This window comes from Wasmannia auropunctata, unplaced genomic scaffold (genome assembly GCF_000956235.1).
Source record: "Wasmannia auropunctata unplaced genomic scaffold, wasmannia.A_1.0 LD333505.1, whole genome shotgun sequence".
NCBI classification, from domain to species: Eukaryota; Metazoa; Arthropoda; class Insecta; order Hymenoptera; family Formicidae; genus Wasmannia; species Wasmannia auropunctata.
This window is the reverse complement of record NW_012029385.1, coordinates 41,330-58,118: the sequence shown is the minus strand read 5'-3', so window position 1 is coordinate 58,118 and position 16,789 is coordinate 41,330. Positions and strand designations below refer to the sequence as shown.

The following is a 16,789-nucleotide window of genomic DNA, read 5'->3' as shown; positions in this document are numbered from 1 at the left end:
AAAAATATAAAAATTAAAAATATATAATTGATTTTTTTAAGTTAATAATATAAATGATATATATATATATGTATTGTCATTATAGATCATAAATATATATATATATATATATATATATTATACAGCTCAAAATTATTAATTACAAAAGGATTGAGTGCAGAATCACAGAGGTGATCTGCCTTACCGAGCGACGGTAGCGCGGAGAAGGCATGCGGTTTCAAAACCGCGCCGCAATGTCGCGCCACCGTATCGGACCGTGGTCGATGCGCGGTTGCGCGGACAGGAACGGTCGCACGCGAGACGCCATATTGATAGGGGTTGCGAGAGTCTGTGAGTGTCGAGCACTGTCGAGCACTCTCGAGCGAATGCGCGACCTGTGGTGTTTACGCGGTTCCGGGTAAAGGCCGTGATACAAGTTGCGCATCGATTCCTGGGCCGTTGCCTGGAGTACGGTGCGTCGTGACGCGCGTACTCCACCTGCAGACGGGCGTAGCGGCGCTTGTCATGAGCGGCAGCGACGGCGAGGACGGTCGACGCGAGAGCATTACCACCGCCACCACCACCGTCGCCACCATCACTGGAGAAAGGGGCATAGCTGAGGAAGCGATGGGTGACGACGACGGCGGTTCGACGGCGACGAAGCGACGCTGCAGCGACGCCGACGCCGCCGTCGTCGGCAGCCGCGCCGATCCCGCGTGGACGCGCCGGGACACGGACGCGCCGAGCGACCACGAGAACGGGGACGCCCGCGTGTTCCCCGCGGTCGCGGACTACGATCCCACCGGGGTACGTCGTCTGCCTCGTTCTGCCTCCTCGTTTTGCGCGAACCGAATGTCGCGGTCGAACGATTCAATTTCAATAAAAAATAATTCTTACATAATTTAATGACCGACACTCGCCGTGCTCCGAAATCTCTGCGAAAACAAATTCCACTGTTAACCTTCTTGAAGTAAAAAAATCTTTGTAGACTCAGTCGATTGCACGATATTTTTCTCTTTTAACACACTGTCTATTAATATAATTTTAATATTATACATGTACATAGGTGATATCCACGAAAAACAGTTGTCAGAGATTTTTTTATTCAACAGACCGATACATAGACGTTTGTTCATGTTATGTTACAGCAATTTTCCTTGTGTCAGTTATTCTGGAACCCTAGCTGACTGAACCATATATCAGTTATTACTATTTGAAAGAAATTTAAATGACTCAGGGACAACTAACAAAAAAAAACTTGTGGTAATAACAAAAAGAACCATCTCATTTAAAAGTAGTATATTGTTTTATCTTTAAATGTTTTTAAAGCAATGTACTTTAAATAATACATACATGGTATATATTTCTATAGTGACAAATGAACACAGATAGGCCTATCTATTCACTATAATCTTGACTAACAATAAGAATTCCTAATACCATAATTTTTCAATACGTACACCATAAACATGGATTTCGTGATTAATTTGATAAATTAAATGCTCAGCTGTCGTTGCTTTGCTTGCGAATACAAATTTTTTTTACGTAAATAGATTTACTCCATTAAATACATCCATTAAATTCTTAATAGTGTGGGACGACCGATCAGCGTGTGATCGACGCGTTTATCAGAGGTGCAAGAGCGGCTGATGAAAATCGTCGTAAGTCGTCTCTAGTGAGCACCGATGCACTTGCCAAATTGTATTCCTCTGCAGCAGCTATGGAAAGTCAGTCACGTCTCGGAAAAGAGTTGTGCTCCTGTGATAATACAGCTGACTACAAAGCTAAACGGTAATGTCAGCAATAAGAATCTCGAGTAGTATAAGGAGGAGAAGTAAGAATGCGATATTAATTGCAAGTGTCTTGTGTATGTGCAGAGACATGTTCAGAGAGGAACTGCAAAAGGCTATGAATTTCCAAAATCTGTGGACAGAATTGCGGCAGTACATACGTACTGACTTCAACGTCGCTTTAGAAACGACTCATATATTCAACTCTCCGCAATCTCATCGCAAATTTACTACCGATATGCACAATACGGTTATTCAGTAAGAAACGTTTGCCTATTGAAATTCTTTGCACCATTATTGTTGAACTGTTATGTGATAGTTTCTTTTGTTATAGATTATGTAAAAGAGATTCCCATCAACTTTTCATGAGATTAGTGAGCCAAGCGCAAGAATTCGTGATAGAAGTAAAAATCCGCTTGTTCGCTCTTCTACACGATCGTAATGTGAATTTAGCTGAAATTTTTCTCTCTGGTTAGTACTATTTTTCATAAAACAGAAATTTCTATTCAAAATATTTATTATATAATAGATATACAAAATTTATTTGGATTTTTTACAATATAGGTCTCTTGAATGACTATGAAGCTCTCGTATCGACAGCTATTCTAATTTCTGAATTAGTAAAACCATTAAAAAAGTGCCTCAACTTTAATTTGACGTGGGACTGCTTTATCAAAAAGTTATATCAGATTTATGTATATAATGATGCTTTAGTGCAAAACAATTTACCTACGTTTATTGGCCAGGTAAAATACTTGATATTTTATTGAAGAAATATTCAATGACGAGTTTGTGTGAGTCGATAAATCTAAACGTTCACGTTTGCATTTACAGCTGAGAAAACTTCTACCGTTCAAAGGCACCAAATATCAAGCTCTTGTTCATAGATATCTATCTTTCGACGACGAGATGACGAGAATCGGTAATTTATGGCCTGAGACAGAGTTATGGATGGACAAATATAAGTAAGTTGAGGAACAGTGCCCCCCTTCTATTCATATTATTATTTCGGACAACTCGACAAAGTTAAATAACAAAAGATCGAAAAATAGGATTATAAAAGCGAAGTATGATTTTAGTGCAGAACAAGCCGTTCGTATGACGAGACTTAGACAAATTAGAGAAGCCTGGGAATTGTTTACAGCAACACGTAAATTTATGGAGCGCAGTATGTTAAACAAAACGTCCGATATCGGAAAGTAAGATGTGTGCATATGTAAAAAAAATTCTGAAAAAATTCTTTTCTGACGTTTTTCGCTAATTTATTGCAATCAATATTTCAGTGAAATGCAAGAGATTCATGGACAGTTTTCGTCGCTCATTGCGCATACATCTGGAAGCGACAGTCCACCTTTAAGTCCAGTGTTGGACTTTAGTTCGGATTCCATAGCTATGCCATCGAGCATAGAGATAGTTCAAATATTGTTAGATGATTGGAATAAAGCCCAGCATCAAAAATTAGCGGATATAGCCGGGGCATTGACTGCCACCGAAGTAGACGCCGCTGGACAAGAAGATTCCAATTGTGACGATTACACGCGTGCAACCTGTCAGTTGGCGCAATATGCCATCAGATCAGTGAGGTACGTCATATGGATATCTGAAGAATTGTTTATTTCGATTTTTACTTATTTTTGTAATGTGTAAATATGTAAATTTGTTTCAGGATTCACAATGACGACTCTGGTGACACAGAGAACGGACTTCAGAACGGAAAAGGATGCGAATGTTATACATGCAATGAAACTGGAGTAGGCCGTACGGTAAAGAGATTATGCTACAAATCTTATTAATTCATTAATAATGGTTTCATTTTTCCGTGTTTTTAAGTTTTTAATATTCTTTTTCTAAATATATTAAAATAAAACTAGTAGTTTTTAAAAGATAGAATTATTTTTTTATTAAAGTAAAGTAAAAATTGCTATTTATTTTTAATATTTACCTACTTTAATTAACACATCAGTTTGAGAATAAAATTTTTAAACAAAAGTGAAAATTGTTATACATAATTTTTTGTATCATACTTTGTATACAATTTTTTGAAAGTGATTTACACTGACAAAATAATTTTTTGTTGTTGTAGGATATGCATAAAGACGAAAATGTTGACAGAGACGAGACAAATTCCTTTCCATCCCTTAGTAATGGATTTCCAGGTAAGCGACTAAGATATGTTATCAACGAAAAAAATGTTTTATCTCGGAGAGAAAAAAACAGATAAACGCATTTTCAGAAATATCCACGAGTTGTACAGCAACGCAAGTTAAAAAGAAAGTAGATAATTTAAATGACGAGGACAAAAAGAGAAAAGAGTCGGGCATGCGTGATACTCTGCACAAATTTATCGGCTCAAAGTCAGCCGAGTCGGAGCCTTGTCTATGTGTTTATCAACACGCGCACGAATTAGTGGAAAGGAAGAAGGAAATTCTAGAAAGTCCGCCCTGTCCTTGTTTGCTGAATTCGAGACGCAAGTGGGATATATGCCCTTGTTTACCAAAATGTAAGTGACGTAAAAGATTTCTGCTGGAGATTTTCATCTATTTAATTTAGCCAGTTAATTAAAAAAAAGTTATGTGTCTTAAGTGATATAATGTGTTTAAAAAAAAAAATAGCCATACCTGAGACGGTCGTAGCGAATGGTCGTCCGAAAGCGACATCACCGACTTCTATCGCAAAGGCTAATCCAGAACCGAGCCAGAAACCCGTCGTGAAGACTGGTGCCACGCAATCCGCCCAAACTCAGACAAGGCATTCTACAACGCAAACTCACAATCACAGCATGCATCAGGGTAGGTGTAAGTAGCGAGTCGTTCCTCCGGTTGTATCGCCGTTGATTAACCTCGTCTCTGCATCTTTACCATCATTTATTATGTGCGCATGCTCATATACATCTTTTCTTCACGCAATCATAGGTAACACTCATTCGCACGGACCGCTACCAGATCTGACGAAAAACACAGGTCCGTGTTCTCACCCTAGACTTCGCCCACTTAATCATACACCGCATGCGTGCCACAAGCAAGCCAACGTCGAGCATATCAAGAGAATGTCGTGTAACGATTGTTAGTAAATAACGGATATATATTGCGCACATCTGTCAAAGTTGTACTTATCATTCGTGCATTACATTTTAATCTTGCATTTGTTTCAGTGAGTTCAGGAGATGGAGACTGTTCGGATTCAGGGAGCAGCCAGGGGGACTCGTGCTCCACTAGTAGCTCCGCACAGAGAGATGCCAATATGAGACACTGCGACTGTTGCTACTGTGAGGTCTTCGGTCATGGAATGGTGAGTTAGATATTTAAAAAAGCCACGCGTGGAGACGCATTTATTTGGCTTACAATTAGAGAAGCGGCGGGGATTGATAAGTGCGTTTTTTCTAGCCATCAGTTGCGCCGGTGAGTCGAAACTATAAGGAAATGCGGGAACGACTGCGACAACTTCTGACGAAGAAAAAAGCCAAGAAATGTAAGACCGTTGCAGCTGGATGTAGTCCGCAAAAAAGTCCGTCGGAATCGTCGATTCCCAATGCCAACTCCGAATCCAAAATCGCGACAAATTCGATTCTCAGGTCAAATACTCCAATTTCAACGACGTCTACGGTCCAGCATGATCAACGAGATCAACGAGATTTAGAGGAGTTGTTGGAGTTTATCGAAGGCAATCAAAGCGGAAAGAAAGACAACAAGAAGGCTGAAAAGAAAGCGAGGCAGAAGCAACGGAAGGTTCGTTTAAGTATAAATTACGCTATGCTATATTCCGTATTCAGTTTTATATAATGTTAATTAATATTAACTTTTCTAACAGCTTGACGAAAAATTGAAAAAGGATAGACAAGAAGCGGAAAGGCAAAAGTTGATAGAATTACAGAAAAAGACACCGGAGGTGACGATCACTGTTGTCGACCCTCAGAAGCCCATACCTCAAAGATTATTGCCTCAGTGTAATTTACCGGAAGTTTCCATTTTGCCAACGTCGCCATCAGTATCTGTACCCACGATAAAACCATTAAACAATAGAAAAAAGGATAGGCAAGAAGTCTGTAGCAATAGCGGTAATAATTGCGGTAATAATAGTATTACTAATTTGAGTAACAAGACGAAGACGGCGTCTGCAAGTTCAAACGCAAAAAGTAAGAGTATTAATAGCACGGAAAAGTGCGAAGTGCGAAATACAAACTCTAGCCAAGGGAATAAGAGTAATGCGAAAAATGATAAAATCGATAGCAATAAAGGCAACAAGCTACCAGCAAGTATTAATAATATTACGGGTACGAAAAATAGTTCGAATAATAATGCAAATAAGTTGTCCGACGTCGATTTACTCGACAAGAAATTGACGAAGAAAGAAAGGAAAAAATTGAAGAAGGAAATGAAGAAACTGGAAGAAGCGAAGGCAAAGGAAACCGAAAGTGCAGCGCATACAGAATCTCAACCGCAAATAGTTACTATTAGGAGGGAAATAAATTCGAACAGCGCTGAACCTACAGTCACGATTACTTTGAAAGGCCAAACTCCAGCTGAGGATAAAGTTTTATTTACGTTGGTGAATGGACAGACTAAGGAGCCTTCTCATAAGTCGGAGCAAGAACAAAACCAAAGTAACAACGGAAAAAAGAAAAAAGTCAAAGCGATTAACAACAATAATACCTTGCAGCAGGGAAATAAGTTGCAGCAATCGAATAATTCGAAGCAGCAGGCTCAAACTAAAGCTAGCGACGGTAAGAACTTGAAGCAACAAGCAAATAACGAGAAATCGAAAAATGGTAAACAGGTGGATGAGAGGAAGGTCCAACAGCAGAGCGTCAACGATGGCAAAAATTCCAAATCAAAGAAGGATAAAAAAAATACAGAGAACAAGGAAAATGTATTGCAGCAGCAAAATGCAGTGAACAAGAGTAAGAGCCAACAAAACGCGACCAACAAAAAGCAAAACAAAGCGAGTACTCCTCCTCAGACACCGGCGTCGCACAAGCAGCAACAGAATCAGATCATAAATGAATCCACGATTGGTAAGAAGGCGAAGAAGCAACAGCAGCAAGATAAAAACTCGCAATCGAACACCAGTAAGAGCAATAAAAATAATAATAACAACGCGAATAATAAGAACGTATCGAATAAGAGCGATTCTCAAAAAAGTAATAATGTAAATAAAACGAATCAAACTACCGTAAGTAAACAACGTGCGCCCACAGAGGTCCAAAATACGTGTTCCGAACGAGTTAGTTCGCCATCGCTTAGTAGCCAGTTTAAAGACATCGGACCGAATTCCAAGATTAACATTGAAAATCTTAAGTTACCACCGGGCATCACGATTACGAAGGTCGACGCGCCGCCAAAACCGCTTCCAATCAAAACGGCTCCTTTGCCAAAACCAGTGAATCCGCCCAAGCAAACTACCATTATCGCCGCGCCGATGAGCGGCGTTCAGTCGAGCTACGCGAATCCGCAGGCAGGTGGAAATGTCATAGTGGTGGACACGGGCAAGCTTAAGCAAGACCTATTGCCAAAAGCCAATGAGAAAGGTAGGCTGAAATTAGTACGGATAAACTGAGATATGAGAGAAGAGCGCATGCAAGATTAGCTTATTAATATTCTGCTGTGAATAAGAATTTAGTAATTTTTGTTTGAAGTTACGATATCTAATTTTTTAAATGTTTTTTTCATTTAATACATTTTTTATGCAACAATAAATTAAAAAAATAATGATTATGATTAATAAGAATAGATCTTTTTATCATAAATTTCTAAATGCTTCTTTTTTTTCCAATAGAAAATGTTGGCCTTTCTTGGTTCATACGAATTTTTTATTTTTTTTCTATATAGATTCGTCGAAGGATTCGCAGCCTCAAAGTACTACTACTAGTAAAAAGAAGAAGAAGAAAAATAAGAATTCAGCCAATTCGGGTAACGCAACGGTCGCGTCGCCAGTGCAAAACAACGATGCGTTCGTAAGCGATCACGTGATAGACGAACCGGCGAGGATCTTGCATAATCCCGGGACGAATATGGTGACTATTAGGAACCCGTCATTCGGACCGATGAAAGTGCCACCGACACAGCAGGCCGCGATAATTAAAGTTTCGGAAAACGGCATGGTGACGATCCGAAGTCCGGCATTGCAGCAGGCGATCAATGCGGGCTTGACGTCACCGCCTAAGCCGGATTACATAGTCAAAGGCGATCTGTCGTCGTCATCGGCGGGCAGAACGTCGACGACGCCTGATTGCGGTCAGCTGAGCGTGAAACATGCTAACGGTGTCATATCGTCGAGCCTGGCGGAATTGCGCAGTCGGTTGAGCGCGCAACCGGATTGCGCGTCGTCCTTGTCCGAGCTCGCCAACATCCAGATCAGCCAGATGACGAACGGCCAACCGATACCGGAGAACGGCATCAATCTCAAGGGTACCAGCGTCACCCTGACAAAGGTGAGACCTGAGGCAACGAGCATGGAGGACGCGCGACAGGCGTCAGCGAAGTGCGCCGCGGGGAAGGAGGCGGCGGTAAACGCCACCACGTTAACAGCGGCCAACGGCGGCGGCGGCGGCGGCGGCAAGAGCAAGAAAAAGAAAAAACGCGGAAGCGGCACCGGGCAGTGCGGAGATGACTTGGATCTCGTTGGTGAGAAACAACAATAATCAGACTTTAACATGTAAATCTGCTTCTTTCATTTTGTTTCTTTTCTTTAACACATGTTATACATTACACAAGTACATTACACAGGCACGCATCCTCCCCGGGTTGTTTCTCACGCTTGCAGTGGCTATATCTCGTTTCTTTTTTTTTTTTTTTCATGAAGAAAACTACCCATACGTATCTCTTTTGGATGCATGTAGGTTCGTCGCGCTAAAGACGATTTTTTTTTATTTCACTCCGTGCCGTCAGGAGAATGCACTGCGTTGCGTTAGGATCCTACGTCATTTGCTAGATCAAAAGATTTTTGAGATATCAGAAATTATATAATCTCAAATGAAAGAAGGAAGAGAGAATGGGAAACAGAGAAAGATATCTTTGAAAATTGGCTCTCCTTTTTTCAGGAAATTGCTTTTAGGAAGCAAAGAAGACAAATGGTGATCATCTTCTTTCCTATATTTTTTTTCTAGAGCCATGCGAGACTCCAAATTTAAATCACTTTGCTCTTTGTTTCTTAAAGAGTAATTAATTGTTTCTGGATTTATACGCGGATTCTTGTGATCTTTGGTTTTTTTTCCATTCGAATGTAGAACGTGAAGCAGTGCCGTCTCGATAAGACGCCGCGTGAATATATTCTTCCTTGCCTTTAGATTTCCGATTCGGATGAATCAAAGTACCACGATTTAGCATGAATATATAAAAACAAACAAATGTATAATAGTAGAAAGAGGGCGGCGGAAGGGGGGGATCCATACACAATACAAGATTATCTTAAATCAAGGACTGAATATCGAACATATTTTGCAGGTAACTGTATCAATATCGCACACTTTTGTTTTGATAAAACCGTAATTAGAAATTTATAAATATATCGGATTATTTAATTAGAACATATTAGACAACCAATAAACTTCAGATTAAAGTTATATTTTTTTAAATATGTGAAAAATTTACTACAGTCTATAATACCAGTATTATCGTAAAATTATCTGTATACTGGTATAGATTGATATGTACAGTGTATCCACATTTATATCGATTAGTTTTTACTATACAAATTAATATAAATATAGCACTAAATCGGTGTAAGGTAAACATCTCAGTGATCGGACATTGTGTGACTTATGTCCGGACATTTACACAAAACTTATTAATCTCAAATCTTATTTTATTATAATATCAAAACTTAATTATAAAAATATAACATAATATTATAATGAAAAAAGCATTCGAGATTAATAATAATAAGTTTTGTGTACATCCGGACTTAGATACATGTCCAGTCACTAGGACGTTTACTTTATAATCGAATATAATATAATCAATATTTTTTATTACACCCTTTTCGACTTTTGTTTCAAACGCGATCGACCGACGAAAATAAATGGACAAATTGCTCGACTAGATTTATATTGACAATATATAGGGGTCGTATTATTGTGATGAATGATACACGAATGTGATACTATAGTATACGATGTTTTTTAATCTTCTGATAACATTAAATAAAAGAGCAAGTTACTTTTTTCAATGTTATACTCTCTTTTCCCCTTTGTCGGAGTAGACGTTTCCCGAAATGCTGCATGAGTACGGGTGATCACACTAGTCTTTATTTCTTTTTCTTCTTTTTCCCTTCCGTTCAATATGTCAAAGTCACTTTACTGCCTTTGTAATAAATTTAGCAAAGACACAAGACAAATTTTCCCAGGACAGAGTTTCCTCAAAAACATTTATGAGTATCTTATTAATTATAATGTCAAAAAAAAAGTTAGGAAAGAGATACAATGAATATTAACAATTGTACCGATTCTGCGTTCACTGTTGCTCACTGGTGTCATCGAGAAGGGAACCCGGCACGAATTTGCCGAAATTTATTTACTCCGCGAATGCGTGGCGGGTGTCGACATTGTTTGGACGATTTCCGAGACGTTGATGTAGTCGTACCTTACCTTTTTTTTTTACTCTTATGTACTATCTATACTACTCACACAGTAGACAAGAGAGATAGAGAGAGAGAATTAATGCACAGCAGATTTTGCCAATCATTGCCGCGCTCGCAGGCGGGCTTGTCGGTGTTATCCAGTATTCAGAGCGTGTCTTTTGCAGAGGTATTCACGCCCAAAGATATAGACCTCGAGAACGACGAAGAGATGGACGATGATGAACGCGAGCTGGAGGCCTTCAAGCGATTTTGCCTGCAATCGGTACCGCCGCTGCACAAGGAGAAGGTCAATCTCAATATCAAGGACATCGTGCTGAAAAAGAAATCGTCATCGTCCTCGTCGTCATCCTCGTCAACGTCGTCATCGTCGGCAGCAGCGACGGCGGCGGCGGCGGCCGCTGTAATAGCAGCCAATTGATTTGTATAATAATATTAATGATTCTGCGTTAATCATCCGCGTGCCCTGGCACGCGATTACTGCCATTTTTCGACGATTCGACGCACCGCGATCTAGATCGCATTGCGAACGATTTGCGTGTCTTCGTCGACATCGTCGTCGTCATCGATTCCGAGTTTTTACGAGAGAGACAAGTGTGTAATGCCTTCGTAGGATGAATATTTAAATGTTAGCGTATTAGAGGTGAAGAAACCGGAGGTAGGAACTCTGAGCGATGACGGAACGATCGTGAAACGATCGATGACGGGGGTGTCATTGTATATGTATATCGTTAAATGTAATTAGGGATATAAGTTTCCTTCACAAATACAAACAATGAAGTTTACGTCTCGCGAAAACGTCGTCTTTCGAAGCGTCGTCCTAAACGAGGTCAACGGCATTTGTAAAAATTTGATCTCGCTGGCACTTTAGGGATATAAGTATGGTTGTAAAGTTGTGAACGTGACAGTGTCGTTAAAGGGAAAAGTCACGAGAGAGGATATATACTGCGTTTGCAGCTTTGCAAAGTCTCGCACTGGCGAAGGTCGGACAACTTGCGCCACTCGACGCAAATACACACACGTAGATGTGCGTAAATGACAGACAGATGGACGTACACATTGTTCTCTTCCTTTTTTTTTCCTATTTTTTTCCTTAATGAAAGTAGTTGCGCGTTTCTATCCACTTATAGAGCGTCTATGTATCACCTTTATGAGTCTCTGTATCTACGTTCTCCTTGTAGGAGTAGCCTGTACTCGTATAAGTAGTTTAAACTAGCGTAGGACGCACACCGAGAAGGTTTATATATATACATAATTCAACAAATGTACGTCGCAATGTTTCTTATTGTATTGTAATTAAAGTACTTTTTATACGGTAAATAAGACTAGGCGTGTGGGGCGAATAATTCATTATTCTTTTTGTATATAAACTTCATCCCTATTTACATACACACTGTGAAAAGAGAATCGATAGAGAATATGAATATACATAAATATGCGTACATACATGTGTGTATACATACATATGTATATAATTAAGATCACTGCTGTGCTATGTTATTATTTATCATAGTTATTTTTTATCATTGTCTCGGTTCTAAAAATTTTTCCAAAAACGAAGAATTGAAATTAAAATTAATTGGAATATACTGTTATAGTTAAAATTGGACGTTGAAGAATTTTTCACAAATAGTGTGTCTATTTTGCAAAATAGCATCATATATATTCTTTATCTAAATCCTTTTGTTTAGATTTTCTATCTTCTCATTTCTAAAGTGTAGATATGTTTTTTTCGTTTCAAGTATAAAAGCGTAAGAATATAATAAATTAGAAATTATAATTTTATAAATATAAATATAAATTATAATTTTTAGAGTTTGTACCTTTTAAGCATACTGATTGTCGGTTAGATTTTAATGTTCTGCCGCTAGATGTCTCGTTTTTTAAATTGAGAAACGCGACTGTACTCGCCGTCCTCGCTGAACGCGTTACACGACAATCGCGATCAGTTAATCAGTATTGATCAGTATCGCGACCATTGATTTCGTGAACTGCTTTCGCAGGATATTGATGAGGTAATTTTCGGACTGATCTCGTATATAAAATACAGTTTTCGGTTTCCGTTTACATATATTTCTTGAATCATCTCTTTTATTAGTATTCAAGCAACAGTTATATATAATTACACTTAAAACTGATGATAATAATTCCAACAATAAATATAATCTCGAAGTCTCTTCGGATATTTTATCGCCTCCGAAACTACTATAAAATCGATTTTCCGTTGTTAACGCAGAAAGAGAGCGAGAGAGAAATATTTAACAATTCGTATAGCTAATATACTTTTCGAATTGTTGTACTTTATGAAATCGATCGTCACGAATGTAATTAATATACGTATATATAAAGGATCATTTTCGCGCGTGTGTTTGCTACGTGAACGTGTGACTCCGTGTAAATTACATAGATTTGAGTTTTTCGTTATGTATATAAACATTCTTAGGTACACGCTTTTCGGAGGGATCTCCGAGAATTAACAATCTAGACTGGCGGCCGTGTGCGGAGGGGAGAGCGTTACGGGTGTCATCGACGAGAGCGATCGTTCGATCGACTGTATCGCCGGGGTGTGTTGCTTGATCAGCATATGCCGCAACGATTGCGCCTCCTCCCGAAGGGTCACGATCTGCGCCTTCAGGATCGCGTTCTCGTGCTCCAGCATCGTCGCCCTTAGTGCAATCTGCAACGAAAAAAGGTAAATAGAAACGAATTGTCATATATATATATATATATATATATCAACTCGCCAATACGTGCGCTATATAACCTTGCGAGAAGGTAGTTGAAAGGCGCTATCCGCCAGCCGGTGGAGTAAAAGGGGGGAAAAAAAATTTGCCAATGCTTGAATTTAATCTAAAATTATCTACATCGCGCGCTGCATGTCGAAATTTGTATGAGGAATAAGAGAATCGGCGATTGATATCGATTTGTCGAGTATTTTGTTAATTAACGAATTAACAGTCAATATTTTTTTTTCATGAAAAGAGAAATTATGTAGTTCGAATAATTGTGACGCGAATAGTTGCCCCGACCGAATTAATTAATTAGTTTGACCGAGGTCGCGTCCCTTCGATCGATCTATGCATGCCGCGTCCTTACGTGGTCCTCCCTGATCTTGCGGGCGTCCCGCGATTTTTTCGCCGCCTGATTATTCCGTTTACGTCTCTCGAAATATTTCTCGTCCTTCTGATCGTCCGGGATCGGTTTCTTCTCGCTTCTGGGTCTTCTGTGAAGAGCGGTTATGCCATTTGTAGTGACGAAGTGACGATTCACAGCACCTGTTTCGGCCAGAGATGATAAAAAATATTTATTGTGTATTTTTTTCTTTATTATTTCGTACATTACATTAACGAGACGCAACGACTAACGTAAATTTTTACGGGAGGAAAAAAAAATGCCCCGGGTGAGGATCGAACTCACGACCTTAAGATTATGAGACTTACGCGCTACCTACTGCGCTACCGAGGCTGTTGCCTCTGTAGTATTAATCAGTTAATAAATAGAGAGCGCCTACGTGCAAATGAATGTATAACATTGGTAGATTGTAAATAAAAAAAGCTCGATAATTTTCAAGAAGAGAAGGAACATTATAAAAACGAAGATTTGAAATATTCCAGCTTACCTGTGGGAGAAGTCGAGAAGGATTGAGGCACGCTCAGGGATTGCATCAAGGGTGGCATCGCTAGAAAGGGTGGCTGGAGCAGAGTCCCTGGGAGCGGGAACGTCGCCGACAACGGGGAGGACGTTAACGGCGAGGACGGGGAATCCGCCGACACGGAACTCGACAGAATATCCGGCTCGACGAAGCCGTAGTCCCGAGGCGGGTACGCTTCGTACCTGCATAGATCTGCTGAATAAAAACGGTAATTTTATTGATTTAACACGAAGGTATTGCGCATTTAATCGATTGCGTTCTATCGGTCTTGTATCATAAAATTTGAGAAGAAAAAAAAATTGAATCGTCGAACGGAAGGGTTTATGGGATTTAGAGACTCTTCGCCATCGACCGCCCCTGTGGCCTAATGGATAAGGCATCGGTCTCCTAAACCGGGGATTGTGGGTTCGAGTCCCACCAGGGGTACATTTATAATTTTTTTTGTATTAGGAGAACGGTATATCGTACGTATCGTTGACATATAATCTATAAAATAAAAATTAAAATTAAAAATTCCATTTTGTCGACAAAAAATTTTCATGCAATTAATTTTATTAAATGCGAAATACCATTTTGTATCTTTTCCCGTAATAACATAATGCCCCGTTAATTTCTCATTTGCAACTTTTTATACAAATTAATTCTTATAATGTAGGTGATAAACTGTAACGAACACTCGTTCCTTTCCCTCCTTTTTGTCCGCACGATTAATTAGCTGCATGTGAAATAGTAGTTTGTTGGTTCGCTTGATCGATGCAAGATTTATTTGACACTTGGATACTTTGCCAGGGCGAAACTGAAACTTTTACCCCGTCCGGCTACCGCTATATACTTATGTGCATGCTACCGACGATGAAATATCGGGGTCCCGAAATGTGTCGTGATGATAATGCACGACACACGACTCGTCGTGCGAAACTGTGCAAAACGTTAACCGTTCGCGTGAATCGCCGCGGCTGTTAAGCCAAGCCGTAAAATTCGTTTCGGACATTAACTGCTCGAGCGCGGCAGTTACCAATTTTAAGGAAGAAAATACCGATGTAATGGCGATGCTACGAATAAGACGACCGTTCGTAACGAGAATGCGCGCTCGCGTAAAAATCAAACAGACTTAACGAGGCGAACGATTCGTTCCTCGACATCTTTTTTAACGGAGATAATAAGGAATATTACTGCCTGGGTGGTATGAACATATGGGACTCGTAATGGATATTTTAAATTATAAAAATTATTATTTAGTCATTTCATTTTGCATAAATTCCGTAATAAATGGCTAGGCTTGTTTCGATTTTGAATTTATTATTTACTCAGAAAAATTGCTGAAATTTAATATAACACGCATTTTATTAACATATATCGTTATAATAATTTTGGATATCAATAAAAAAATATATAAGAGACAAAATTTGTGTAAAAAAAACCTCCACCGTGACAATGTTTTCACATTGCCGTGACCAGGATTCGAACCTGGGTTACTACGGCCACAACGTAGGGTCCTAACCACTAGACGATCACGGCTACTGGAGGAGTTGGGAGAGACTTGGAAAGTATTCAAGATCAATCGAGATATCGGTCAACTTGCTCACTTATGCATAACGAAGCTAATAAGTGGCAAATAAAGAATATCGCACGAAACATTTAAAATATCTCTGTATCTAGTATAAAACATTGATTCAAAAATATGAAGCAAATAAAAAATATATAATGCATAACAAAGTTGAAATTTAAAAACACACAACATAAAATTTGGAAATTTCTATTAATTAATTAATAATAAATTAATTATTAATTTTATATTTTTAATGCAAAATGAATTGACGTAAATGATATTTCTCATATTTTATATTAAAGATAAAATTTTAATCTCACCTATGCAGGATAGTCTGAACCGAAGATTGTCTTCGGTTATATATTATTTTCAAATAATATTGAAGATTTTTTAATTATATTTTTAAAATATCGAAAAGCAGAAAAATAATATTGATGATTTTTCTATATGTGTTACGATTTTTCGCGATGCGAAAGAAGATAATATTACACGTTATATCCCAAATTCTTTTTTAAAGTGATGCAGAAGAATATAAAAAGAACATTTAATTTTTTAATTTCAGAGTGTTTGGAACAACCGAAGAATCCACGATGAATAACGTATGACGGACTTTTCGGGGCATGTTTCTCCTCCCTCTGGTAAAGAGACTTCACGTACGATTTACACACCTGAGTTCGGAGCGAAGAGGCTGTAACTCCGCAGGAGATGGAGCGCTGAGAATGCGCCAGAGACTGCATTTCCGGAGCACAACGTCCTCGCATGAGAGTGCGAACTCATTTCTCAAAAAAGTGTCTCTCAATGCGCGAGGTAAGTTTTACGCATCTCCCCGATTCTCGAACAGCATGCTCTTTAATTATCGAGAAGTATAAGCGAAGAAGTACAAGCGTTATACGAGTTGTACACATAAAGGTGAACGATCTTTAAAATCAATCAAACCTTGAGAGTCGCTTCAGGCATAACTTGTGCCGCAGTTGTCGATGACAATTACATCTTTCGTGAAATCGAAAGATTTCGTTCAGTGAACCATACCCGAACACGGCGAGGGAGTCTTTCCTCGGCAACATGTACTCGTTTCCCTGTTTTATGATATATTTCACTACTTATGCGCGCGTTTTTTTTTTACGTAAGAAACTATTAAAATATATAAAGATGTTTTAAACAATGTCGAAACAGAAGATTTTAAATTCGACGTTTCATATATATCATTGACAAATTCCTCATTCACGTAGGATTTCTTCGGTGATTTGC

At 39.0% G+C, this 16,789-nt stretch overlaps 2 protein-coding genes and 3 non-coding genes across 5 annotated transcripts; 2 read left to right on the top strand and 3 right to left on the bottom strand.

Moving 5' to 3' along the window:
- Window positions 1-471: 471 nt before the first annotated feature.
- On the top strand, window positions 472-11,686 carry LOC105459840. Its single transcript, XM_011706150.1, has 18 exons — window positions 472-786; window positions 1,571-1,770; window positions 1,857-2,027; window positions 2,104-2,240; window positions 2,334-2,515; window positions 2,604-2,734; window positions 2,849-2,968; window positions 3,053-3,352; window positions 3,436-3,532; window positions 3,853-3,925; window positions 4,003-4,269; window positions 4,382-4,558; window positions 4,682-4,831; window positions 4,921-5,057; window positions 5,153-5,494; window positions 5,577-7,293; window positions 7,595-8,389; window positions 10,508-11,686. Exons 1-18 carry the CDS (start codon window positions 505-507, stop codon window positions 10,759-10,761), a joined length of 5,532 nt encoding a protein of 1,843 aa, XP_011704452.1. The 5' UTR covers window positions 472-504; the 3' UTR covers window positions 10,762-11,686.
- A 704-nt stretch (window positions 11,687-12,390) lies between these two features.
- Window positions 12,391-16,341, bottom strand: LOC105459838 (cell death specification protein 2). Its single transcript, XM_011706146.1, has 4 exons — window positions 16,210-16,341; window positions 13,960-14,184; window positions 13,437-13,615; window positions 12,391-13,017 (listed from the first exon to the last, which is right to left on the bottom strand). Exons 1-4 carry the CDS (start codon window positions 16,316-16,318, stop codon window positions 12,814-12,816), a joined length of 717 nt encoding a protein of 238 aa, XP_011704448.1. The 5' UTR covers window positions 16,319-16,341; the 3' UTR covers window positions 12,391-12,813.
- On the bottom strand, window positions 13,733-13,805 carry Trnam-cau. The gene has a single exon. It is a non-coding gene; the product is annotated as a tRNA-Met (tRNA).
- Window positions 14,346-14,418, top strand: Trnar-ccu. The gene has a single exon. It is a non-coding gene; the product is annotated as a tRNA-Arg (tRNA).
- Trnah-gug lies at window positions 15,439-15,510 on the bottom strand. The gene has a single exon. It is a non-coding gene; the product is annotated as a tRNA-His (tRNA).
- Window positions 16,342-16,789: the final 448 nt, after the last annotated feature.